This window comes from Mus musculus, chromosome 13 (assembly GCF_000001635.26).
Source record: "Mus musculus strain C57BL/6J chromosome 13, GRCm38.p6 C57BL/6J".
Classification (NCBI taxonomy): Eukaryota; Metazoa; Chordata; class Mammalia; order Rodentia; family Muridae; genus Mus; species Mus musculus.
This window is the reverse complement of record NC_000079.6, coordinates 9,712,074-9,739,180: the sequence shown is the minus strand read 5'-3', so window position 1 is coordinate 9,739,180 and position 27,107 is coordinate 9,712,074. Positions and strand designations below refer to the sequence as shown.

Here is a 27,107-nt window from a genome sequence, read left to right as displayed (position 1 = left end):
TGGAGTATATTCCATTCCTCATGTATATTGGAGCAGATATAGGGTTAAAGACTGTCAGTGTTTTCTGCACATTTTCTGACCTTTCTCTTTGAAATGAAGGTTTTCTCTGGGGTCTCATAACATATCTGGAAAATCTGAATTTAATATTTTTATGTGGCAAGGTTAGCATGTTTGAAACTCTGCTGGGTACCTAGAAAAACATTCTATATAAAAGTAAATGAGACAAACCCTTTCTTAGTTAAATAACTTTTATTCATTCTTTTGAATTCATGTTGGTTTTACCACATCAGCACAGGCCTTGAGTGGTGCCAGCTTTTATACAAGTTGGCCCAAGAGACCAACTTGCTAGGATGTTTTCATTTTGTTACCAATGCCCAGTTGTCATTCTTTCTTGGATCAAGTCATGTTGTTAATGGTTCCTACTAGATTGGAGTCTTTGACTTTTCTGCCATTGCTGTTTGCCCACAGTACAAGAGAGTGGCTAGTATACAAGCAGATCCCAGAGGGTGAATGAGTGAATGTGACCTCCTAAGAAAGGGCAGCTGAGGGATGGGACTGCAGCTCAGCATGGAGACTGCCGAGGGTCCACAAGGGGCTGGCGTAGTCCCAGTTCCAAGTTAGCTTTTGAGATTTCTCTTTACTCAGAGATAACTGGATAGTTGTACTTTAGTGAAATACTGTCTTAATAGGCATGTAATAGGCTCTCATTTTGGCATTTTCAAGCTGTGCCACATACTTCACCTGTCACTATTCTGGCAGTGTTCCACTCTGACTCCCATAAGCAGTGACTGTCTTCAGATCTGGTGTGACATGAGTGACAGCATGTCTGCTGACTGTCACGTGGTTCACATAGCTCTCAGAAGGACCTGATTTCATCTTTACATCTGCTTTCCTGAGATGAAGGCTGCTTCATTCTTTGGTCTTGGTTTTATTACTTTCTGGGAATGTATGACATCACTAAGCATTTCTGCTATTTAGTTCCCATTATATTCACATGGTTGTTACGTAGTAATAATTATATTTATTATCTCTGTATTCTTAAAAGTTACTTTGTTAGTTTTTTCTGTAGATGTGAATATGTTACTTTTGATTAGTTATTGAGACACTGTCTCTCCAGGTTGCCTGGGCTGCCTTTTAACTTTGAGGCCCACCCAGCCCTTGAGCTTGTGGTGCTCCACCCCCTTCTGCCTCTGAGAAGCTGGGATTCCAGGGCTGTGCTGCCAAGTCCAGCTCATACTATATATTTTAAAATAAATAATATGTTAACTATTATTATCCTCCTAGTGTATAGAATATAATGTTCATCCTGATTTTACCAAAGCCCCCCTTAATTGAGTCTGATACTGTTTCACATGTAGTCCTCTTCCCCTTCCTTTGTGTTATGGTCATGATATACCCTACTTCTGCATATATTATAAACACAGGGACATCTATTACTTATTTTTCTTTTTGCTTTAGACAATCATTTAAAAATAAGAGAAATTGTCGGGCGTGGTGGTGCACGCCTTTAATCCAGCACTCAGGAGGCAGAGACAGGCGGATTTCTGAGTTCGAGGCCAGCCTGGTCTACAAAGTGAGTTCCAGGACAGCCAGGGCTATACAGAGAAACCCTGTCTCGGAAAAAAAAAGAGAGAGAAGGAGAGAGGAGAGAGAGAGATATTGGTGCTTATTTTCTCACATTTCTTATAGTTTTGCAGTTTTCAATTTATTTCTGCCTAAATTTTACCCATCTAGGAGCAGTATGACCCTTTTCAGGATTCTCACTAGAGTTCTGGACTACTTTTGTGGTTGTATATGGTCTTGCACGGTCCGTGTTATATTTCCCCTATCAGTTTTGTTTTCCGACCAGGATTGCCATTTCAAATGTCTCCTGGCTAGCACAGCAGTAGGAACAAGGCAGACACTGCCGTTGCATGCTGGAAGCAGCTGAGACAGCTGGGCTTGTGCTTCTGTCTAAAGGAAGCAGGACTGGGTGGGTCTGTGCTGCTGTGGCTCCTGCAGTTTCCTCCCATGGCATCCTCAAGCTGGCACTCCTGAACAAGCACACTAAAAGTGAGGTGTCTGCACTCTGAGTAGAAGCATCATAAGCTACGGTTTTCTTTTCTTTCTTTCTTTTTTTTTTATTGTTTAGTTATAGGACTACATTTATTTAAAACAAAATAATTTTCCTTTAAAACTTGAACACCAGCATTTCTTGAGTGTGTGCATGTGCAAGCGTGCATGTGTGTGGTGTGCTGGAGACTAGAGGCTAACAAGTGTTGTACTTTCATTCTCTCTCTGTCTTACTCCTTGAAACAGTTTCCGTAGAGAACCTGATGGTCAGCAAGGCTCAGCCGTTTCCTTGCTTCTGTCCTTCCTCCTCCTGCCAAGTGCTAGGGGTCATAGGCTCGAGGGGCTACACCTGCTCTTTCCATGGTGCTGAAAATTTGAACTAAGGTCTGCATGTGTGCATGAAGAATTCTAAGACTGAGCTACCTCCCCAGAGCAACATTGTTTTAAAAGTAGCCATGAAGAAAGTGTGCCCTTCAGAAACGCCCTCAGTCTTTTTCACTGCACTCTCTCTCCTGGCTACATAATGCTGGAAGCCACCATATCCCGTGACTCTGGTTAAGATGAGCTCAGGTGCCAACTGCAGGTCTCACTCAAGTTGGTCAGAGAAGGAAGGAGGCTGTGAGGAAGGATGGAGAAAGAGACATGGAAGTCTAGCAACTTCTCTGGAGTCAAGGAGTACAGTGAAGTGTCAGAACAAGTTCCACACTTGCTGTGTCCTTGCAGGACGCAGCAGCTGGAGATGCTGCAGCACCTGCCTTTTTGCATTTCACTAAGGGCCTAGCACACAGAAGTGCGAGTCGCCTGTTTCATGGGGCTCACTGTGAAGATGAGTTGGAGATTCAATAGGTCTTCATTAACATTGTCACCCACCAGACACCGAACTGTAGTCCGTTCTTTCTTGCCTGGAGATAGTTGTAAGGGTATCTGGAGACTTGACAGCTGTCTCCTTCAGCCTGTCCAGATACCAAAATTTGAATAAGATAATACTGTTATTTCTTAATAATAATTATTAGCTCTGAAATGAACCTCTATTCTGGCAGCTGTATACTTACTGATAGTTTGTGGTCTGGTATCCTAGCCCTTGGCCTTTCATATTTTACCTCAGAATGACCTGGATTCTCTGTTTCACTGTGTGTTTGTTTCTTGCTGGCCTGCAGGTGTGCAGTACCATATACCATTACCATGCCTGGCTAATGCTTGTTTTTTTAAACATTGTTTTCATATGTATATAAAACTGAATTCTCTAAAGACATGTTTATAAAAACTAAACAAGTAGGACATAGAAATTCCATTTTGTATTGTTTGATTTTAACACAATGTAATAAAACTGAAATCTTTATTTATGTGTTTTAGAGTAAACATTAAATGCCTGCATTGATTGATTGATTGATTGACTGATTGACATTGGTATGCGGTACACTCCTTGGAAATACCTTTTTAAGTCATTTGGATTTTAGAATATCATTAATTAAGAGGTAACCAAGTAAATATTTGCTTTTATTAAGTAGAAGTGCAGCTTGGAAGGTAGAAAATGGAAAGCCGCCACACTCCATTTCACTTCCGAGTGGCCAGGGCCAGGAAATGCTGCTGCTGTTGCCCCTGTGTTGGAAGGTCCCTTGGTAATCCGTGTCTTCTGCCTTATGTTTTTGTATATTGCTACAGCTAAAGAAGTAAACAGGTCATGGCACGTTTAACAAAAAGACGACAGGCGGATACAAAAGCTATCCAGCATCTTTGGGCAGCCATTGAAATTATCAGAAATCAGAAGCAGATTGCCAACATTGATCGTATTACAAAGTAAGTAAATTTAAACAAAAGTATCATCACTGTAAAGTCCTCATATGCCTTATCTCCAATGCAGTTCATACAAGGAAATGAAGTGACTGTTGCCTTGTAGACGACTACAGAAAAGGGAACATAACAGAAACACTTATAGACAATGTATATTTAGAAGCCCTGTAAATAAGTGCTAGATAAGTAAAGATCAATATATTCTATTTATAGTAGATTTTCAATTATACATTTTTTGCCCTAAGAAATTTTTATTTAAAAGGCTTATTAGTCATTTGCTTTACTATAGTGAGGCTGTCTTATCAAAATCTATCATTCATGGCTTATCTCAATGGAGATGAACAGGCTTCATGTAGTAAACAATATTATGAGTACTTTATAACTACTAGAAGAAATGAGATTGAATATGCATTCAGTTTAAAAAGAAAATTCTGAGCTAGAGGAAGTACCCAGGGAGCTGGGGGGATCTGCAACCCTATAGGTGGAACAACAATATGAACTACCCAGTACCCCCCAGAGCTCGTGTCTCTAGCTGCATATGAATCAGAAGATGGCCTTGTCAGCCATCAGTGGAAAGAAATGCCCATTGGTCGTGCAGACTTTATATGCCTCAGTACAGGGGAACGCCAGGGCCAAGACGTGGGAGTGGGTGGGTGGGGGAGTGGGTGTGGGAGGTTGTGGGGGATTTTGGGATAGCATTGGAAATGTAAATGAAATAAATACCCAATAATAATTTTTTTAAAAAAAGGAAAAAAAAACTAAAAAAAAAAATTCCCCTTTACTTTTCTCCTTAGTTTCCAGAACTAGTTGTCTTAGTAGACAAAGATTCAGTATAGAAAAACAACATCTTTTTTGCTTATTTTGTACTATGAAGGCAGTTAGGAATTTGATTTTGTTTTATTTCTTTGGATGCTTTTTAAGAATAAAGCTAATATAACATTTTTAAAAGCTTACATGAGTTTTTGTTGACTTGAATAGAACTTTTTTATTCTTATCCTGCCTTATATCTGTTAGGTGGTATCTAAAAATGAAAAGTAGGAAATGTATAAAAGCTGCCTTACACAGTGCTTTGAAACTGTTATTAATAGGTATAGGTAATAGCGTTTAACCTCATGCATTCTTTTTTTTTTTTTTTTTTTGGTTTTTTGAGACAGGGTTTCTCTGTGTAGCCCTGGGTGTCCTGGAACTCACTTTGTAGACCAGGCTGGCCTCGAACTCAGAAATCCGCCTGCCTCTGCCTCCCGAGTGCTGGAATTAAAGGTGTGCGCCTTTAACCTCATGCATTCTTAATGTTGTCCCCATATATGAAGATGAGGAGGCTGCCTGAGAGGGAAGGACTAGGAAACAGGCAGGAAGCCAATAGCAGCTCTGCCTCCTGTGGCTAAAGGAAGAAAACAGTGCCCCAGATGTGGAGAAGATGTAATAAAGAGTACATTGCTTTAACTATTACTTAATGCTCATTTCATTTTTAAAAAGCAAGCATTTTGAGAGATGATAAGTACAGGATAGGGGTGATACTAATATAGGTAGTTTTCAAAAATCTCAGGCTGGGAATGTAACACGGGTCAGAGGTCAAGCACATATATTTCACAGGTGACACCTTAGGTTCAATTCCCTTCACTGGGCTAAAAATAAATCTCAAAGAATAAAAGATACTTGAGATTTGTAAAAGCCATAGCTGAAATTTTTATAGCAAAACATTGAAATTAAAAAATAAGATATTGTTATTTGTGTCAAAATTTTAAAGCGTTCTTAAGCATGTACATTTGAACAGTTTGAGTTTCTCAAATGGTTACGTCTCTTTTCCATTGTGGTGTTTTTTCGGGCATCTCAGGGCACCTGCCAAGCGCCCCAGGAATCTCAGGAGCACTGTGGTTAGGCTGGGTGACCTGCTGATGAAGGAGGAAGAGGACGAATGCCTGCAGCAGTTGTGCATATATCTGTTGGCTACTTAACACCTATGTGTGTATGTTTGGCGTATGTGAAACTAGTGAATACCACAGAGTCAGTCATTGGGACCGTACACGGCTCCTTCTGATCATGGATCATTATGAGATTTGACTTTTTGTCTTTCTTCCTCAATATAACTTTAAATGAGGACCCAAGCCTTATTTCCTTTCTTCTTTTCTTTTCTTTTCTTTTCTTTTCTTTTCTTTTCTTTTCTTTTCTTTTCTTTTCTTTCTTTCTTTCTTTCTTTCTTTTTGTCTTAAGCTCTATAAATCTTAAATACAGATAAACTTGCTTACCTACCAGATGGTCATGAATTTGTAAGTCTCCTCTTAAAAAATCCATGGAAGCAGAAGACTGTCTAGGAAATGCCTGACCCAGCCTTTGCCTCTTAGCTGATGCTACTTCCCTTGATGTCCCACTCTTGGGGTTGGCTGGGAAGCAGCACTGGTGGTGATAGACAGTACTGCTCTGAGCTCTGTTAGGTCAGGAATCAAGATGATCCTCTGTCGCGCCCGCTCTCGACCAGCAAGAACAACGCGACCACCAGTCCTTCTAACAGCAGTTTATTCAGTCCTGATTCTTCTTGTTTATATCTCCCCCGAACCCTGGGCCTCTCACTCCTTTTATACTCTCTCTCATCCACACACCGCAGGCCACGCCCCCTCGCCAGTCACGAGGCTTCAGCTAATCAGGGCAGCAGGGGCAAATCTCCACCAAATTGGATTCACCTGTATCCTGGTACACCTGCGCAGCACTCAAGATGTTTGTGTCTTATATGAGGAAGTCAGGTGCAAGTCATATGACTTAGCTGCAGTCCCTGGCACCTTTGGGACTGCCGCCACACCCGCTCCCCACAATCCTCTTCATTCATGTGTGAACACACAAGTATCTTTTAAACTTTAAAAGCACCTTAAGTTACCCAAGTCCCTAGGCGAGCTCTTGTTAAGACCTTGTCTGCTCTCTGCTGGCTGGTGAGCAGCCCTATTGTTAAAAATGAAGTCAAAGTCATACATTAAGTGTTCTGGCATTTGACCTTACTGGCTTGTAGCCTGGTATATCCTTAAGTATCTTGTCTAACTCCATGTAATTCTGTGGTCCTGTCTGTAATTGTGCGGTTCTGTGTAAATCGCACAGCCATCTCTTTACTGTTGTTTTCTGTTGGGTGTTTTACTAAGAGACCTGGGCTGTCTGCTCTACAGTTCTTATGCCTTGTTCATGTGGAGTCTATCACTGTGCTCTGGTAACTCAAGTGTGATCACAGTCTCTGAATTTCATGAATCCGTAGACTGGCTGTGGGGAAGCTGTGTAGATGGAGCTGTGCTCCACTATAGGGGGGACATGCTAACTAACTTCACCTACCTTCTGAAATATTTATAGCCGTTCGTGCTAGATCTGAGAAGTAGTTTGTTTCATCCTTGTGCTTCCCTGCCCCTGCCATGCGCCTGCATCCATGGTTCCCAGCAGAAGAGGATGCTTCGTTCAAAAGGGGCATTCTCACCCGATGACTGCGGACTTCTAAGTGCCACTGGGATTCACATACCAACTATGTTTGACATGACTCCATGCTGGACTTTGTTTTCCTGCACTGTGTCTGGAATTTGTCTGTTCTTCTTATTTTAGATGTGATATTTCTCTGCTTTGCAACTTTGCTATTAGTGGTGTGGTCTGCTCTGAGCTTCTGCACTGTGCATGCCTTTAGGCTCAGATTTTATGTCTCAGGTTTTCATTCTTGTTTTGTTTCGACTTCTCTTTACAATGCTGATCCTTAAATGTGGGCCTTACTACAACTAGTTCTTTTTTATTTTTTTATTATCTTTAATCCTTTCTTTTTAACAGTCCAGTTATTATCCCCCTTCCGGTCTGCCCTCTGACTGTTCCTCAGCCCATACCTCCTTCCCCAACTCTAAGAGAATGTCCCTACCTCCCCCTCCCCCCACCAGACCTCCCCACTCCCTGGAGCCTCAAGTCTCTCTAGGGTTAGGTGCACCTTCTCTCACTAGGCAGTGCTCTGCTGTATGTGTGTCAGGGCCTCATATCCCTGTGCTCCCATCTCCCACGATTGCGTTCTTCTCCCTTCCAAATGGGATTGAAGCATCCTCAGTTGGGACTGTACCTCTGAAGTGCTTTTCTTCACTGGCTTTAAGTTTGGGCCCACATTTGAGGGTTATTTACTCTTGACTTATAGTTCTGTAGCTCACGGACTTCGTGTCTTACTTGCATTTGAAATAGTGGACTATGACTTTCCTGATTGCAGGCAGATCCTGAGTGTGCTCACCTCTTCAGCCACAGCACTTCACTTGGATTTGAAATCACTTCTTGAATTTGTATTAGATTCATGTGTCTAAAGTTCCTTTTTGTGACATTTTTAATTAGCAGAAATATGGCCTCATGTTTTCTTAGGTTTACCTCTTGCCCCACAGCACAAACTACCCCATCATGCAGAAAGTCTTCTTACCTGACTCCATGGGTGCTGGTATTTTAATTCCCAGCATTCCACTAGACGTGCAGCTTTTTACATGAAGGGAGCTTTAGCTACTGAATCTGAGCATCTACAGTGCATATTGTTCTTTTTTCCTGTCAGTGTATGAAACTCCACCTGGTTGCCACTGTTCTCCTGAGATTGCCCTGGGCTTTGTACTGAGAAGTTACTTGCTTATATCATGTACTTTAAAAAGTAGTTGTATTTATCTTTATTTGTGTATATGAGTTTTTGCCTATGGTATGCATGTTCCGTGTGTGTCTGCATGCCTGACCCCTGTGGAGGGCAGAAGAGGGCTCAGATTCCCTGAACAGTTAAACTGATCCTTGGATGCTGAGACCTAAACACATGCACCCCCTACAAGAGCTATTAACCCCTGACCCATCCCTCGGGTTCCCCTCCTGTGTTCTCTGAAACATTTGTCAGTGAGCCCTTCATAGCAGGCAGTGTGAAATGTGGTTGTAACGCTGCGAGGCTTGTCCTCACCTGCTTAGAAGGTCAGCATCTGTCTAAGCAATAGAAAGGGACTTCTCAATAGAGGCCCTCAAGGTATTATCTAAAGTAAAGTTTGACCTGTAAATAAAACCATTCTGGGTCTGGGGAGAGGGCTCAGCCTTTAAGAGCACTGGCTGCTCTTCCACAGGTTCTGAGTTTATTTCCCAGCAAGCACATGGTGGCTCACAACCATCTGTAATAGGATCTGATGCCCCCTTCTGGTGTGTCTGAAGACAGACACAGTGTACTCATATTAATAGAATAAATAAATTAAAAACAAAACAAAACAAAAACCATTTTGCATTTGTAGGAACTGGTGTGTAATTATCATAAGATCCATATGAACCATTATTTTATTATAAGGACCAGTCATTTTGGAATTATGTGTGAGGATGGCTAGGAAAGCAGGTCTCTTTGCCTGCAGTGACTGTATGTAAGAAACAGTAGGATGTGCACATACCTCTTTCCAAGGGACAGTCGGTGCATGGACGTGTACACACCTCTTCTGTGGAGTTTGGATAGGTGTTCTTATAACAAAGCTTGAAATATTTGGCCTCAAATATTCATCTTAAACAAGTATTTTAAAAAATATTCATGTGTTTATGGTACTAGTTCTTATGCATTAGAGTTAAATCAAGGCACAAAAGATGAAGAATCCTATGAATAGAATCAGTCACAGAAGTGGAACTTGAATTTCTGAACCCTGGTGGTTCCTATCTCGTTGCTCCTGTTTATTTAAATGATCTGGGCATTAAAACACTGCAGAAAAATTAAAGTGCACAGGCCACCTTCTTTTGCTCCTTTGTCCAGGGTATTCATGTCTGCCTTCGATAGTTATAACCGTCTTAGAGGGTCATAATTATTCTCAGTAGTTATTGAAGATAGTTTAAACACATGCTGATGAGCTTACTGTGGATTATTCTTATCTTTATTGGCATTGCTGGCTAGGCAGAATGCTTACAGCAGGAACATTTTCCTTTCTCCTGCCTGCCAGAGACAGCTAAAGTAATTCCTGAGCACGTGGCTCTGCATTTCTAGGGCTTTGGATTGGAGACCTTGTCCCACTTGAGTTCACAGTTGATTACATGTGTTCCTTACTTTAAGGTCAGATCCCAGTCAAAAAGTAACCTGTGACCCCTTGTGACATGAGTTTTCCTGGACTTGCTGACACTTCAGACATACCTAGACCTGCACAGTGAGGCCTCTGTGTGTGTAGGCTTCCTGTGGAGGTAAAGTAGACACATATTGCTCACTTAGTAGAATTCTGTGACACCCAGGTTGTATGTGAAATTTTGCCACATGTGTCTTTGAGATTCTATTCCCTCAGGATTATCAGAGAGGAGGAGAATGACCATTGCCTATGTAAGCCTTTAGACATGTTAGCTGTAGCAGCCGCGCCTCCCCTCACTGTCACTTCTGCATCCTTATTCCCATTTTCACAGATCTTTGTCCCTGAGAGACCTGTAGACACACTTGATCGCTGTTAGAATTATGTCCTGATGTCACACTGGGCAGTCACAGGCTGAATCTCAGTTCTGCAGTCACAGTTGCTTCTTTCAGAGGGAAGATTTTTAGGGCATTACTTTTGCCTTAGAAGCTTATCTGTTTGCATGTTTGTGAATTTAAAGACAAGGTACCTGAGAGCACAATTAACCACTAAGGAATAAAACAGCAGTATCAAGTAGGGGGATAGGTGTGGCAGAATTCAGCTTACTTGCATGGATTACAGCGAGGGTAGTGATTTATAATACTGCAGACTTCATTTGGGGGAAAGTTGCCGAGAGTGTTTAGAAGGCCTTGAGGAGGGAGAGTCAACACATAGATTGTCTGGATCATAGGAAGTGTTTGTAGTATTTGAAGGGAAATGGCAGAAAGGGTCAGGAGTGTGTTTAATGTCTATACTGAGTTATTTAACTAGTAGCTAGAGAGGAATATATAGCAGGGGCTTTACAGTACAGACAGGATTAAAATAACGCACTCACTATCTCTTTTCAAGCTAGGTTAAATGGTTCCCTCTGTCTGAGCATCTGTCTGATGTGCTACTCTGAAGTTGCTTTCCTTGTTCATGCCTGCGCTGCAACCCCCCTGCCAATCTCTGCCCCTTGTGTCACTGGGTTAGTGCCAGTGACACCTTTCTGAAGTGGCACTAACCATCAATGTCCCTTATTCTTGACGACCTTTTTCTTGTGGCTCCTGGAGTCCACCTGCAGAGTGCCTTACCCAGCGGCTCCACTGTCCCAGGCTTTGTCTGCATGGCTCCCTGCCTCACCCCCTGCTTCCCCATTCCCGCTGCACTCTAAGAGCCCTGGATCTCTGTAGGCTTGGCCAGCTCATGTGCCTAGGCTGATGAGCTCTGCCTTCCTTTCTGTCCTCCTCAGCCCCATGCTTATCAGTCACTTCTCTGATGTTCATATATGATTGTATTCTTAGACTACTCTTGATTCCCATAGTACATAAAATCCAGAGCCCTTCTCAGTTAGATCCATCATGTCTGCTTTTGTGTGCAGCCTCTTCCCACTTGGTATTTCACCCAAAAGGCTGTTCTCAGGTGTGTGATGACATCACAGATTCTGTATTTTGTATTTTTCCCCATTCATGATCAAAGTCATCAGATGCATCCTTTTAAAATCCACCACACACAGGCTTCAAGATCCTGGTTTGGGGTTTGCCAACCCTGACCCTTCTCTCTACTTTCATAGTCATGTGCTTATGTTCTTTTTTTATCATTTCTTAAAGTTTTGTAGAAGCTTTTACAAGTATTTGCTGACTATGAATATCTTAAACTAGATTATGTCACGCACACTTACCGACGTCAGTAGGGAGTACAGCAGTTGGGACAGTAGTAATAATGAATATTTGGACTGGGACTGGAGCTCAGTGATCGAGTGGTTGCCTAGAATGAAGAAGCCCTGGGTTCTATCTCCAGCATCGCACGGGCACATGCACATACATGTGCATACACACATGCATGTGCACTCACAGAATACTAACAGCTGTTTAGTTGCATTAACTGAGGAAGTAATTTCCAGGAGGGCTGTTGTAATGGACATCATTTGCTGGAATTTAATTTTCACAACTCTGGGGTTGGTGTCTCTCTCTCTCTCTCTCTCTCTCTCTCACACACACACACACACACACACACACACACACACCATGACTGCTGGTGAATACAGTGAGGCTTAGGATCAAGAAACATTGTGTAACACTGTGCCAGCTGTTAGGCTCAAACCAGAAGTCTGGGTGCTCTCTCCATTGGTGTTGCCAATGTCTCCACTGTGTAGATGGCCTTTTCTAGTTTTTATTTCCTTCTATCATTTGTTCAGCTTTTTCCCCAGATGGCTTCCCACCTACAGAGATTCACACGCTTCTGCCTCCTAAGCTCTAGAACGGAAGATGTGTACAACACAACCAAGCTGCCCCTTGTAGCCTTTATTAGTGTCATTGCATCCAATCTTTTCCTTGATAGTTTATGCTCTTGAAATATTTTAAGAATTTCTTTTATTCACCAAGAATGACAATTCAGCACTATAATGTCAGTATTCGAGAGACGGAGGCAGATGGATTGCCTTGAGTTTGATGTCAGCCTAGGCCAAAGAGTGAGATCCTGTCTCAAACAAACAAACAAACAAATAAGAAATAAATAAATAAGAAAATACTTCCTTTTCCTGTCTTACAAAAGATTTATTTGTAATTATGAGTATATGCATGGGTTTGTTCACAAGTGGAGAAGATGTCTACAGAGGCCAGAGGAGGGCGTCAGATCCCTTGGACCTGGAGTCCAGGCAGTTGGTGTGCACTAGTGTGGGTGCTGGCATTTGAGCTCAGGTCCTCGGAAGAACATTACATGCTTCTAACCATTAAGTCAGCTCTTCTGTTTATAATTTCTTTTTCTCAAGACATCAACAAGAATACTCTCTACAGTTTGCTTTCCTACCACAACAGCTGTATCTCTCACAGTTCAGTCTTTAGTCCATCTGTTCTCTGTGGCTCCTTAGGATCTATCTAGTTTTCTTTTTCTCTGTACTGTTTCCCTTCTTTAGAATCTAGACTCAACTGTAAAAAGCAAACAAAAAAATTAAACAAAACTCTTGTTTAAAAAAAAAAGAAAAAGGAAAAGGAAAGAAAAAAACCAAAACTGTAAAACTGCTAAAGAGGGGAGGAAAGATTGTGGGAGGCAGATGAGTCAAGGATACCACAACAAAACCCACAGAATCAATTAACCTTAGCCCACAGGGGCTCACCAAGACTGAACCAACTGTATGCCTGTGTCTCACCTAGGCCTTCTGTATACACAGTATAGTTACATAGTTTGGAATTTTTGTGAGACTCCTAACAGAGGAGCAGGGTCTATGACTGATGCTTTTGCTTGCTTTTTTAGGCCCTTGTTCTCCTCCTCTGGGTTGCCTTGTCCAGCATTAATATAGGGGAAAGTGCCTAATCTTATTGCAACTTGATATGCTGTATTTGGTGATATCACTGGAGACCTAGCCTTTTCTGAAGGGAACCAGAAGAGGAGAGGATGGGGAGGGAGGGAGTGGGGTGTGAGGAATGGGAGGGAAGGGAAGGAAGGGAGACTGCAGTTAGGATATAATATATTTGAGACCTGTGGCAGCTCATATTATGGGTTGGTTGATGGTTATCAGCAATGCAGCCTTCCTCACTGCTGTGCCATCTCCATGGGTAAGGGACTCTTCTCTTGGCTTGGGTTAATTCCATACCCAGAGCTAATGACCAACATACTCAACAGTAGTCAGTGGCCTTTGCTAAATACTGAGGGTATATAGACACTTTTTACTCATTGATTTATCTTTAGCAACTGAAAACCTGAGATCTTCGATAAACCAGGCAAATTCTCCTACCACCTTTGTTGTTAACTAGTTATCTTTTTTTATTGAGAAAGTCATCACCTTCCTTTAGAAAGCCAACACCCTTTGCACTCAGTATCTCAGTAGAGAATAGGAAGTTTTGTGACTAGGCAACATTCCCTGCCCTCCTTACCACTATAAGGCAGCTGGCACCTTGTTCTCCATGGCTCGTTCTAGGTCAAACATCCTGGAGCATCCCTAGTCTGAAAATGAAAATCAAGATAATCTTTGGTCTCAAGCCTCAAAATGGTACTCAACAGGTTTGCATTTCAGATGTGAAGCATCAGGGATGCTCAGCTGGGAAATGTTATGCAGAGATACCCAGATGGAAAGCACTCAAAGCTACCAGCATTTTTGACAAGGAATGTTTAAATTGTCCTTTTTCATGGTTAATTTGGGGGGGGGGGTAGTTCAGCATGGGTTGAGATCAGTTTGTGGAGACATTGGTAGTTCATGCCAACAAGATATGCACAATTACCATGTGATAGAGAAGGCAGCAGTATTTCCTAAAGGGAAAGGAAAAAAAATTAATAGATGTCACCTATACAGTGCAACAGTTCTACTCTTTACCTGAAGCTCAGGAATGCAAATATCCTGGCCCGGAGCTGCTTGCCTTTTGGTTGGGTTAAGATGATGAAAGGATGGACCATCTAGTGATTGCCATATGCAGGGATCCATCCCATAATCAGCTTCCAAATGCTGACACCATTGCATACACTAGCAAGATTTCGCTGAAAGGACCCAGTTATAGCTGTCTCTTGTGAGACTATGCCGGGGCCTAGCAAACACAGAAGTGGATGATCACAGTCAGCTATTGGATGGGTCACACGGCCCCCAATGGAGGAGCTAGAGAAATTACCCAAGGAGCTAAAGGGAACTGCAACCCTATAGGTGGAACAACATTATGAACTAACCAGTACCCCGGAGCTCTTGACTCTAGCTGCATATGTATCAAAAGATGGCCTAGTCGGCCATCACTGCAAAGAGAGGCCCATTGGACTTGCAAACTTTATATGCCCCAGTACAGGGGAACGCCAGGGCCAAAAAGGGGGAGTGGGTGGGTAGGGGATTGGGGGGGTGGGTATGGGAGACCTTGGGGATAGCCTTGAAAATGTAAACGAGGAAAATACCTAATTAAAAAAAAAAGATTCCCTTTTAGAGGACTCCTTCATGATTTACCTAGGAGACTTTGAGGGAGGTCTGGATTTGGGATGGGGGAAGTGCAAATAAAAGTGTGGTGTGTGTGTGTGTGTGTGTGTGTGTGTGTGAGAGAGAGAGAGAGAGAGAGAGAGTTTGAGAATGTATATACAGTCAGTTAAAACAAAAAAGAATGAATTGTGACCATAATCTTGATAAATATATGAGTAAAGTTTAAAAATTACTAATGTAGATTAAAACTAACACTCAACATAGGAAAGAGAACTAGACTTGAACAACTCGAACCAAATGTAGAAATACTATCAGAGCCGTACACGGGACAGTCCATACAGCAGATTGTTACACTGGACAGTCACATTAATTCATCCAGATTAATACCAACATTTAATACTGAGGAAAGGAATCAAGTTACAGAGAATGCATGTAGTCTGATTCCATTTTAGAAGCGTTCAAAACTAGGAACATTGAACATGCTTGTAAGGGACTCATGTAGGAGGCTTCTGGATGTAACTCAGTGCTACAGCACATGTCTAACATGTGCCAGACTCTGGCACGCGCGTGCGCGCGCGCGCGTGTGTGTGTGTGTGTGTGTGTGTGTGTGTGTGTGTGTGTGTGTTTGTGTTCGTGAGCGTGACGACTGTCAGAGTGGACAAGGGAACTGAGTGACTGTGACAACTAACTGTCAGTGGACAGGGTGTCTCTGCTTCTCCTGTCCTCTGCTGTCTTGTCTTTCTGTTCCTAGTCAGGCTAGCTCAGGAGCAGTGGTGACCCACTACAGTCTGGTGCAAAGATCTGATCATTCAGTATTAATTATCCTTCGTAGTTAGTTCTCCCTTTTCCACTGAAGACTTTTCTGTGTCAAATTATCAAACGAAAGACAATGCCCCATTTGCATGGGAATCTTAATGCTTTATTCTGAAAATTCCTCCCTCTTGTGCAAAGTATACTCTACTAGGTATTGTGAATGGAAATGCAGTAAATGAGATTAAGAAAAAATTTTATAGATAATTTAAACAGAGGCCTAATTATTTTGCTTATTTCTTTTATCAACAGCCAAGATGAAATATATGACTTTGCTATGACCATCTTTTATAAGATTAAAATTGTCAAACTGTATATGATTTTAAGACTAATTTAAAAGTGAAAATATGTACTTATTTTGTGTATGTGCATGCAAGCATGTGTGCATCGACATGCGGTGTGAAGGTCATATGAAGGTCAGAGGACAACTTGGGGGAATTGGTTCTAAGTCTTTCTGAGCAACCTGACAGCAGCCCATGCCAGCTGGACATGGGGGAGCATTGAGCTAAGGTGTTGATCCAGATTGTCCAGCATACATACACTTGGAATAAAGTGTTATGTGACCACCAGAATGGTGACTATTCTCAAGCCTTAGAACTGATATCAGCGTGGAGCTGTGCTCCAGGGCTGTGAGGCCATGCACCCATGGATTCGTGTTTTGATGGGCAGAAAGACTTGCTGCACTTCCTGGGTAAAAGCATTGTCTTCATCCCTGTGCTCAGTTCTCAGAATTTCATGTAGCTGGGGTGCAGTTTCTGAGTTTGCTTCACTATTGGGTTCATAGGTAGATGATAAGTCTCAGGGAGAATAGTTCTTACAGTTTCTTATGTTTCTAAAGGTGATACACATTTTCTGTTACAATTAACTGTATATGTTTGTTTTTCTTGTGGGGTGGAGGGCCTTCCTTCCACATGCAGAATTGGCTCAGGGGAGATGAAGCATCTTCAAACGTTTTACAGCTTGTATGGATGCACTGCCACAGTTGTAAAGCAGTGTCCCAGGGCTGCAGACAGTGGGAGAAACACTGCAGGAATGGAAGTGAATGGGGGAGGTGAAGAAAGGTACTGAGTTCAAAGAAATTGAACATATCCTTTAAATAGTTAGACACTTCTGCACTGTTTGATGAATTTTTATACTGAGTCAATTGCAATAGAAGACTAGAAGGTCTTGAACTATTCCTGACACCTCCCTGTGCATCAGCTGTCCTCTTGGCTCATCAAGCTCCTTTGAAGCAGGTTTCCTTCAGGTGTGCATGCTCAAGCCAACACACTCCTCTGCGGAGTAACTGTGTGCTCTGGCCCAGTCTTGCCATTTTCTTTACTTTGTAAGAGAAATGAGAATCAATCCTTGAGTTAGCTTTTATGTAACAGTAGGGGAAGGGTAAGCTGCTAAAGATGCCTCAGTTACTGAGTAAAAGGTAGAGGTGTTTCAGCCTGAGGGCACAGCTCTTCAAAAACCTCATTTGCATGGTAAAAGTTCATGGATACAAATGTGTCAAGGAGTAATAAAATGCAACAACGTTCTTCTTAACTTGGCCGTCTGGGATCAGAAAAGGCAAGGCCGGAGGAGTGACACGGTCTCTAGCTGGCATCACACAGCCCCTTTGCCAGTAGTTGGCTTTAAGCATCTTATGGAACAGGATAGTTGAAGAATTCCCTGGGAAAAACTAAAATAAGGCATTATTGTTACCTGAGATATAGAAGTCCTAAATAAAACAGCCTAGGCAGACAGATGTAGGAAAGACAAACCTGGGTAGGAAGGCAGTTGCTCAGTGTGCACCATAAACACTAGCCAAACCATTCATAGCATGTAAAGTCAAACCCTGTTTAAGTCAGTCTCACACTCTGATTGCCAGCATGATGACATGAGTAGAGAATTCCATGAAGTGCCCTGTGCAGAACACAGTTACTCTAATTGCAAATAGTAGTTCATACATTACCTTCAGATCATATATGTGTAAAAGAAAAGTTTCTAGTTCAGGCTGGGTTCCATCCCCAAGGACTCTCGTGTATGTTCAAATATTTTAAAGCATGGAGACATGACAAGTCTGAATGATTTCTGGTCCCAAGCATTTTGTAAAGGGAGGTCTGCAAGTGTGCGCTGGGGTTCTTAGAACTACGTAGAGCTTGTGCGGCCCTTAGGGTCAGCATCACTCACCAGCTTGTCCGCTGCATCTAACTCAGGTTACTGCGCTTCCCCGCCCGTGGAAACGGCTAGTCTGTGTAAAGCTGACCACTGGCATTGGGTACTTCTCTGTCACTTCTGGCTTTGTTCTATGCTGAAAAGGTAGCTTCACACTAGTATAAGAAAGTCTCCAGTGCCTTCCTTCAAATGCTTTGGTTTTGCTTTTCACATTTAAACTTCATATATGGCTATAAGGTCAAAACAGACTTGGATCCCCAGGAACCATAGTTGCAGGGAGTTGTGAGCCACCATGGGGTGCTGAGAATGAAGTGGGGTCCTCTGCAAGCAGCACGAGCTCGCTCGCAATTACTGAGCCATCTCTCCAGCCCCTGAATTACATTCTTAATGAGTTGTTTTACTTTGTTTCTTCCATAAATGCAAATCATTATAAAAGGACTTCCTTTTCTTAATTTTACTCTGTATTAGTTGTCATTACTGAGAAATTCCTAACTGTGTGTTTCCTCTGTGTTCAGGTATATGTCCCGAGTCCACGGTATGCATCCCAAAGAGACCACCCGCCAGCTGAGCTTAGCTGTGAAAGATGGTCTTATTGTCGAAACTCTAACAGTGGGCTGCAAAGGTTCAAAAGCTGGTATTGAACAGGAAGGATATTGGTTACCAGGAGATGAGATTGTAAGTATATTTTATTTGATAAATTTAGAAATTGGCATTTTGGGTTTTTTTTAAAGTATTAATATAACCTATAGAAATTCACTGTTAGAAATTTAATAATTCTTAACATTTTTATTAACATTAAAGCTCTATATTGATAGCTTTCTTGTGATTCCTAGGAGAAAACTAACTCTTGCAAAATTCTTGCTTTTCTGTCTGTTATCTTGCATCTAAAAATATAAAATTAAGCTTGGGCAGTAAACCTTTGATCCCAGCACTTGAGAGACAGAGTCAGGTGGATCTTTGTGAGTTCGAGTTTAGCCTGGTCTACAGAGCAAGTTCTAGGACAGCCAGGGTTTCACAGAGAAACCCTGTCTCGAAAAAAACAAATTTAAATTGAATTAAAGTAAACGTTCTTACAAATCACGACCTTTTCTGTGCTTCCTTCAGCTGATATTACTTGAAAACTATTTCAGGGCAGGGCAGTGTTTACACTGCCTCGATGGATGGAGGGGGGGGGCACGCTGTCGGCTTAGGAAAGCTTTCTCTCTGGGGTGGCACCAAATCCTGAGTCATTTCATCCACAGCACAACGGTCCCAGGAGCAAGAGTGACTGGCTGTGCTCCATAGTGCCCAGTGACTTCTGGCAGCATTGGGAGAGCAGCAGCAAACAGGAGGGATAGAAAGTTACTTCGTTCTGTACTAGCAGACCTTCGGCTAGCTGTAGCTGTGACTGCTCCTGGGGAGCTTTCCTCTATTCTTACCTCCAGAACATGACTGCATGCTGGAGGACACATGCACAAAGATCCACTTTATATGTAGGATTTCTCTCTCCCCATCATAGTTTTTGATATTTTAACCAACGAATTAGAAAAGCTTTCGTTATTATAATAAACATCTTTTAAGATAGTAGGTTTCAAATGTATATTTTGAAGATTTAGTATATAATTCTCTAAAAATTAAAAAATTTAAAAATCTCATAACATCTTAAAAAATGGTTTATTGAGGCAAAATTTCCTGAAAGTTTTACTTCATTTCATTTTCTGGTAACATGACAGATAAGCCCATAGATTCAGTGAGACTGACTGTAGAATTAACACCAAGTGTTTTGATAATTCTAAATGTAGGAAGTTGTGCAGACCTAAAAGCTTTGTCAATTCTATTTATATGTCAGAACCTCAGAAAAGAAAATCCATGTTTCAGCAAACAAAAAGCATGAAAGAAAATCATTACTTGTATCAATATAATTTAGCTTATGTACTGGAAATATTCCTGGGAAGAAATGGGACTGTTGTCATCAGAGCAGTTTTCTGTCAAGTCTCTGCTGCAGCTGGAAGCCTTGTTGTAGTAGGTTACACAGGTAGCGAGATAGAGCAACGGCTGAAACTGACAGCCTAGTGTGACTTAGGACGGTCCAGACAGGATGGTATATTCTGTCCCAGGCATGTGGATACTCAGAGATTCAGAAGTCTGTGTGGAGAATGCCTGAGGTGGGAGTGTAACTGAGCTTACTCTGCGCTCTTGCAGTTGTAGGTCATGTATACGTAGTTCATAGAGTCACGGGGTTGTTCTCTCCTTTAAGGGGTGTGTGTGTGTGTGTGTGTGTTTTGTTTTATATATATATGTGTGTGTGTGTGTATGTTTGCTATATATATATATGTATATATATGTGTGTGTTATATATATATATGTGTGTGTGTATATATGTTTGCTATATATATGTGTGTGTGTGTGTGTGTATGTATACATTTGTATGTGTATGTATACATATACACGTGTATATACTTTTTTCCACCTCAGACCGAAATTTCTTTAATTCATCAAGCTTCTTATATGTTATAATTAATTAGCTTCTTATATGTTTCCCACAGCTTTAGGTCCTATATTCCTTTTTATTTTTACATGTTTTCTTTAAACATATTTATAATCCTCTTCCTATTTTTTATTAAATGAACTCTTAAAGTAACAGCAGCTATATAGGTTTAATGTGAATTGGTTCTTATTCACAAGCAGTTTTATACTAAATATGCATATGTAATATAACTGAGTCCATCAAACTTCTGCTTATAAAATATGTAACTGTAAAGACTCAAAGTTAAAGTAGTTATGGGATGGGGTAATGTCTGTCTTAAGCATTTCTTGCTTACATGTCTGGAATTGTTTAAAACTTCATTGAATTTTCAATGTAATGTGGGCATAGTAATATTTATTTCATTTGATTAAGGATTGTCTTAGTTACTGTTGTATAACTGTGAAGACACACTATGACCAAGATAATTCTTATAAAAAGAAAGCATTTAATTAGGGGCTTGTTTAAGGTTTCAGGGAGTATGTTGCATGCAAGCATACAGGCAAGGGGCTGAGTGCTTCTATCCTGACGCACAAGCAGGCATGCAGACAGAGACATGCACTGGGCTTGATGTGGACCTTTGAAACCTCCAAGCCCACCCGCAGTCACACACCTCCTTCCTAAGCCGTTTAACTGGGATTCAAACATGAAAATAACTATGCATGTAGTGGCCTTTCTCATTCAAATCACCACAAGGATTAAAGGAAAATCTGTCCATGAAGACTACACAAATATACCCAAAGCAAGTATTGGACCAGTAAATAAGGATATAACGTAGCAACGAACTCTTGTGCAGAAAGGCAATAAAGTTAATAATAATTTACTGTGTATTTCTAAATAGCTAAAAGAATGGACTTTAGTTATGTTAATTAGCCTGGTTTGATCATTCCACTCTCTCTCTCTCCATATATATATATATATATATATATATGTATATATATATATATATGTGTGTGTGTGTGTGTATGTGTGTGTGCATATATATGTATGTATGTATGTATGTATATGTCTATCTCAAAGCATCACACTGTACCCTATAAATTTATAATTATTACTTACAAATTAAACTTTAAAATTCTTAAAATGTCTGTTGTATAGTAGAAGCATCAATTTTTTTAAAAAAATTTACTTTTATTTCATGAGTATTGATGTTTTGCCTGCATGTCTGTCTGTGTGAATGAGGGTGTCAAGATCCCCTAGAACTGGAATTACACAGATGTGAGCTGTCATGTAGGTGCTGGAAGTTTAACTTAGGTTCTTAGAAGAACAGCCAGTGTTGTTAACCACTGAGCCGTCTCTCCAGCCCAGAAGCATCAACTTCTTATTGACCATATTAGACTATTTACTCTGTAACCAGTATTCTCCATCATAAATCTTGTGAAGAGCTTGCCCTTGAAAAAACTAGTTCTTATCGAAGATATAAGGAGAAGCTGACTGACTAAATGAGTAGCTCACTACCTGGTGATACACCACTTGCTTTGCAGTGAGTGTCCCCATGTCCTCAGCTTACCCACAAGCTCATGTAATTAACATGTCACCTATAACACAATATGAGGTTCCACACTGCCCAGGCTTTGTGTATTTGTATTAACGCTTGTCATCTGCACACAGAGGCAGGTCCAGGCTATGAACTAACTAGGAAATACTCCTCAAGAATGTTTGATGGAAGGAAAGACCACGTGTTCTCATCTGCACGAAGTTCAGTGGGCTACGGGTCTGCATACCTGCATTTAGGACTTTATAGTTTCACTACTTGGTGTGTGATTTCAATCACTTTGATGTCCTAAAACTTGTTTTTAAATTGTGATATGTTGATCACTTCATTCAGAGTTTGATAGACTTTAGTAAGGCAGCTCTCTTACTTTAAGAACAGGTGAGAATGTCTTCTGTACCTCTGGAAAGAGCATCTGTAAAACAGAAATGGGCAAACAAGGTTACTTCCTGAGGCTCACAGGTTGTGTCTCCTGAGTTGCTTACATAGCAGAGGCTGGACAATGCTTGTCTTCACTCCTGTCAAGTGTGGAGAGAGAGAAGGCAATTTCTCCCCACACTAGGATGAACCGAGCTTGCGTCACTTGGTGGTATTACATTGTTAATGCGCTCCTATTGCCTCTTCTTCTCTAATGTCTATTTTTAGAACTTGAAACAACTTTAAAAAATGAATGTTGGACTATTATTAAGTAGAGCAATCATATCCTAAAAGCTCACTCCTGTGTGAAACTATATCTGTTTTTGAGGATTCAGCATATTATGATCCTGTATCACTAAAATTCCTTCTTCCAGCCCAGAAATATTCTGAGACATTTTTCACTGGTGCTCTCACATACATATTGCAGTCTCCTGTGTAAAAATGCCAGTTCTGTTGGAGAAACTATGGTAAAATAGTACAGTGTTTAAACATCTTCGTCGTGACTTCATATCTGTATGAGATGGTGAATTGAAACAGCAGTCACTCACAGCAAGACTACTCCTGTTTTTAAGTGCCCTGCTTACAGAGTAGTCAGTAAATAAGTAAAAGTATACACGCCAGTCTGTTTTCTAAATGATATACACACAGTACTGAGAAACACTTGGGAAATTTTGTGATCCTCTGAAAGCTGCTAGATTCATATTAATGGATAGGGTCCAGATAGTTCCTATAAACATGGTTTCCTTGGCTTTTGAAGGTCTGTTGCTAGAGGACATAGACATGCTTTTTTGCCATTAGAACATGTAGTACTTTGTTATGTCCTTTTTTAAGTTTTTAAAGCTAGCAGTGTTTTTCTGGTGCTCTGTGCAAGACGGGCCCAGTATTGCAAAATAAGTAATGAATGCATAATGCATATACACATCACATATTCTTGATTGTATACATACCATACATGCATGCATACATGCTCATGTTCATGGATGCTTTATCATGTGATCACCCTACAACACAGGATTAGGGGCCTTATTTAATCCACATTTCTAGCATCTCATCCCCGACTTTACTCTCACGTTTTGAGAACTATGTTTCTTGGGCAGAGTTTTGCTATTACCTAAGGGAGTGAAGTTTAAGACTTACTAGTTATATTTGTAATCAATATAAGTTAATGTCTCACATATTAATCTCTTTGTTTATAAAGTGTTCACTAAGGGTTTCCAAGATACTTATTGTAAATAGGAAGCAGGTAGCTTTGAGTTTTGGATTATTTGCAGATAAAATATATACAATATGTATCTTGAAACCAGGTGATCATTATGAACTGTTGGTGATTTCCAACTTTATTGGCAGTCCCCAAGACAAGGCCGTACTTTTATTTGTTAAGTGATTTTGATCTGACAGTACAGAATTTGGTTGCCAGTGTTGACTGTGACATAAAAGTCTTATATAAAAATGATGTTACTTTGAAAGTGTTTTCTCCTTTTGTAGACCTGCTGACTTTGGACTCAGGATCTGATTTCCCTCCTAGTTCATTCCAGTACAGATATAGGGCGTCTACTGAGAACCCCACATTGTGGTTTATGTAGAATCCTTCTTCCTCTCTTGTCTTGCTGCTGGTGAGGCCAGACTAATTGCAGATGTGACTGGACTTTTACCTCACCTGCTTCCCTCTAAGGACTTTCAAGTGAATTGTTCCTGATAGCAGGACTTCAGGCTGCTCTCAGGCCTCAGAGCACTGTTCTAAACAAAAACCAAGCATTCTATAGTTTTCTCTCTGTATGTTTTGCTTCTTTGTGGTTTCATGAAGAGATGAGGATATTTTTATTATAATACTATATTATTTTAGTAATGAATGGGCTGAAATCCCAGCACTATTGATACTTGGGGGAATGATATCATCAGGTATTTCCAACTCAAATGGCCAGCTTACAAGAAGTACTGATTTATATTTATCTTGAAAGTTAGCAGAGCTCACACCTCTTAGGTAAGGCACTGATTAGAATTGATGGTTTGCCCCTCACAGACTTTATTGCCTAAAGCCACAACAGGAGAGGCTTCTCTGGCCTCTGTAGCTTCTCTCTTGAGGAAGCATGTTGAAAGGCTGCTGAATTCAAGGTGAATTCAACACATTATATACATGTAGAATGTAAATTTAAGAATAGTTTTTAAAACAATTTATATTTTTGCTCTTTTTCTGTTATAGTTATATTTGTCTTAGCTTGTTGTTTTAAATACCTTAAGCAGAAATTTCAATGCATCTTTGTGCTATTGGGATTTTAACATGGGAAATATTTTATTCTCCTTATATATGGAATTAAATATATATTCTTTGAATATTTATCCCTAACCTCAAACTCAGATACAAAGAAAAGTAAACAATCCTTTATTTACTGAGTATCAAGTAAATGCTGAAGATTACTAGTTGATTAGAAACTAGTTACACTAGAGTTCTCTGTGATGTTAAACCACGGTTTACTGAGCTGTGACTCTGTTGAGTCTATTTGCTCAACAGAATTTTGGGTGGTTCTATGCTTCTCACCATGTGATGTCAGACCCTGTGCATGAGTTCCTGATTTTTAGTCCTCTGAATTCTGTTTCACTAGATACTATAATTTATTTTCAAGATTTAAAATCACTAACAATATGTAAGCACCAAATCCTTACATATAAATGATTAACTGAACTCATTAACAGAATTAAACTAAGCCTAGAATGGTAGAGTACTCACTTTACAGTGTATATGCATATTTAGAGTGTGTGTGTATGTATGCATATACTCATATATATGCTCTGCAGTGTAATGTGTTTCTGCTCATGAAAACATAGGGAATTAAAATGTTAAAACTGCCTTTGGATTATTGAAGAGCCTTGACCAGAATTTGAAAATGCTCTCTTCCAACAGTTTTTAAAATGTTTCCCTTGGTTCATGGCCAAACGTATTTCTGAGCTTCCTTTTTATCCCTGAAATGGAGCTAATTATATTTCCTATTCTACCTTGCTCAGAAAAATGCTGTGAAAACAAGATATGATAATAGCTTCTAAAGTGCTTGGGAAGAAATGCAGTCATATGATCAGAAGCCCGTTCCTCATTTGTTCCTGTTGTGTGCAATACATAGATAATGCCACTGGCTGTCACCTCCTGAGGGCTCCTGAGGGCTGGGCCACACACTCCTCTGCACACTATGTACTATGCGCTCGTTTGTGCCTTGCATGACCTGGTAAACTAAGAGCTATCATTCTGTTCATTTTACAGCTAGAACGGGATGAACAGAGGACCTAAGCATACTGACCAAGCTTATACAGCCAGGAATGTCGGGGCTGGGATTTGAAAGTGATAACCAAACAGTAGATTATAGGCTGCTGCCAGATAGAGGGGCCTGTTCTCCTAGGATCTGAGGAGAGCCTGTATAAATTACAGCACTCAACATGGATGATAGTGTGTTTAGTACAGACATGCTGTAAGATGACTTCTCTACCATTCTAGGTTTAGTTTAATGTTGTTAACAGTTTCAGTTAATCATTTACATGTGAGGTTTTGATGGTTACATATTTTTAGTGATTTTTTTAAACATTGAAAATAAATGGTGAGGTATTGAGTTTACCACCCTCACATTCATTATTCTTATCTTTAAAAAAGTCTAGTGTAGTCCAGTTTTAGACCAATCAGACATGCATTTGTGGTACCATACTGCTGTGTATGGTGTGGACTTTGCTAATAAGACATTTTCCTAACGTGGCTGTAGATTTCATGCTATATGAGTTCTCAGAGAGATTCTCTGTGTCTGTCCATAACCTTCCTCTACAATTAGTGACAGCTCTTAAGTTTGCATGCTACTATCTTTTCATTAATTATCAACTCATTAACAGAATTTTCTGTTAACGTTGTCTGCCAAATAGTATGAATCATTCTTGAAATAATAAACCATTGTGTGAAATCCCTTTAGCCCTGTATTATCCAATATGAGCAAAATTGTGATAGAGACCAAGATTATCTTGTTTGTATTTTGAAAGGCCTACAGTACGCAGCCTTTCTCCAGGACAGCAGCCCCAAACAAGGTGAACTAATTTTGCATTATGTTATATTACTTTAATTCTGCTGTTTTGTTTTGTTTTTTGTTTTTGTTTTTGTTTTGTTTTGTTTTGCTTTGCTTTGTTTTGGTTTGGTTTTGGTTTTGGTTTTGGTTTTTAAATAGAGCTCTTGCTTGTTTAGATCAACTCAGTTAGTTCTTTCTAGATGTATGTATGAAGAGAGTACTATCTTATACTGCTTCCAGTTTTGAACTCTGTATTAGACTTGCTCTTTAACAACATTCTTGTTCTGAAGTGGAATTTTACACAGGCTGCTAAATAGGCTGTTCCCAGAGCATCTGATGGCATCTGGTGGCATCTAATAGAAATGTAACCTCAGCTTATTGACATATGGTACTGATGGGTGGCAGCCTCATGATTTCAATGATTTCTGTTTACTAAAGATAAACTGGAGGCAGCTTGGCCTGTGGTCCATATGACTCATTTTTGCATCAGAAAATTTTAATGGATTTGGAATCCAGTTACTTTTGTGCTTGACTTTTGTATGTTTTGTGTATTATAAATAGCCTTCGCCATGATTAAAATAACAAGCATTGTCATCATATGGATATATGATGAAGTTAGTAGTATCCATTTTAAAAGCATAACCAAGCCAGGCATGGAAACATGCCTGTAATCCTAGCACTAGAGAGTCAAATCTATGACTCCAGGCCAGCCTATTCTACACAGAGAGTTCCAGTCCTGTTAGTGAGACCCTGTCTTTAAAAACAAGAAAACCAAGAAAAAAATAAAAAATAAAATTAATTAAATTTAAAAGTTTCTGCACTTTGCTTCATTTAACAAATGATTGTATCCCTGCAATTATTTTTAAAAGTATAGAGTTAAAAGTGTAGAGTTAGGCAACCCAACATTGACTGACCCATTTCAGTGTCTGTT

The 27,107-nt window shown here is 40.4% G+C and overlaps 1 protein-coding gene across 27 annotated transcripts in view; it reads left to right on the top strand.

The window, feature by feature from the left end:
• Zmynd11 (zinc finger, MYND domain containing 11) overlaps positions 1–27,107 on the top strand; it is an 81,179-nt gene that overhangs the window by 26,834 nt on the left and 27,238 nt on the right. For 18 of the 27 annotated variants that reach the window (NM_001347474.1, NM_144516.4, NM_001199141.2 and 15 more), the window contains exons 2-3: positions 3,715–3,849; positions 18,249–18,408. In NM_001347474.1, the coding sequence (NP_001334403.1) occupies positions 3,734–3,849; positions 18,249–18,408 (276 nt within the window). In that variant the 5' untranslated portion in view covers positions 3,715–3,733. Of the gene's footprint in view, positions 1–3,301; positions 3,528–3,714; positions 3,850–18,248; positions 18,409–26,153; positions 26,199–27,107 lie in introns of those variants that run through there. The other 9 variants (XM_006516491.4, XM_006516493.3, XM_006516494.4 and 6 more) reach the window with 5 other exon arrangements.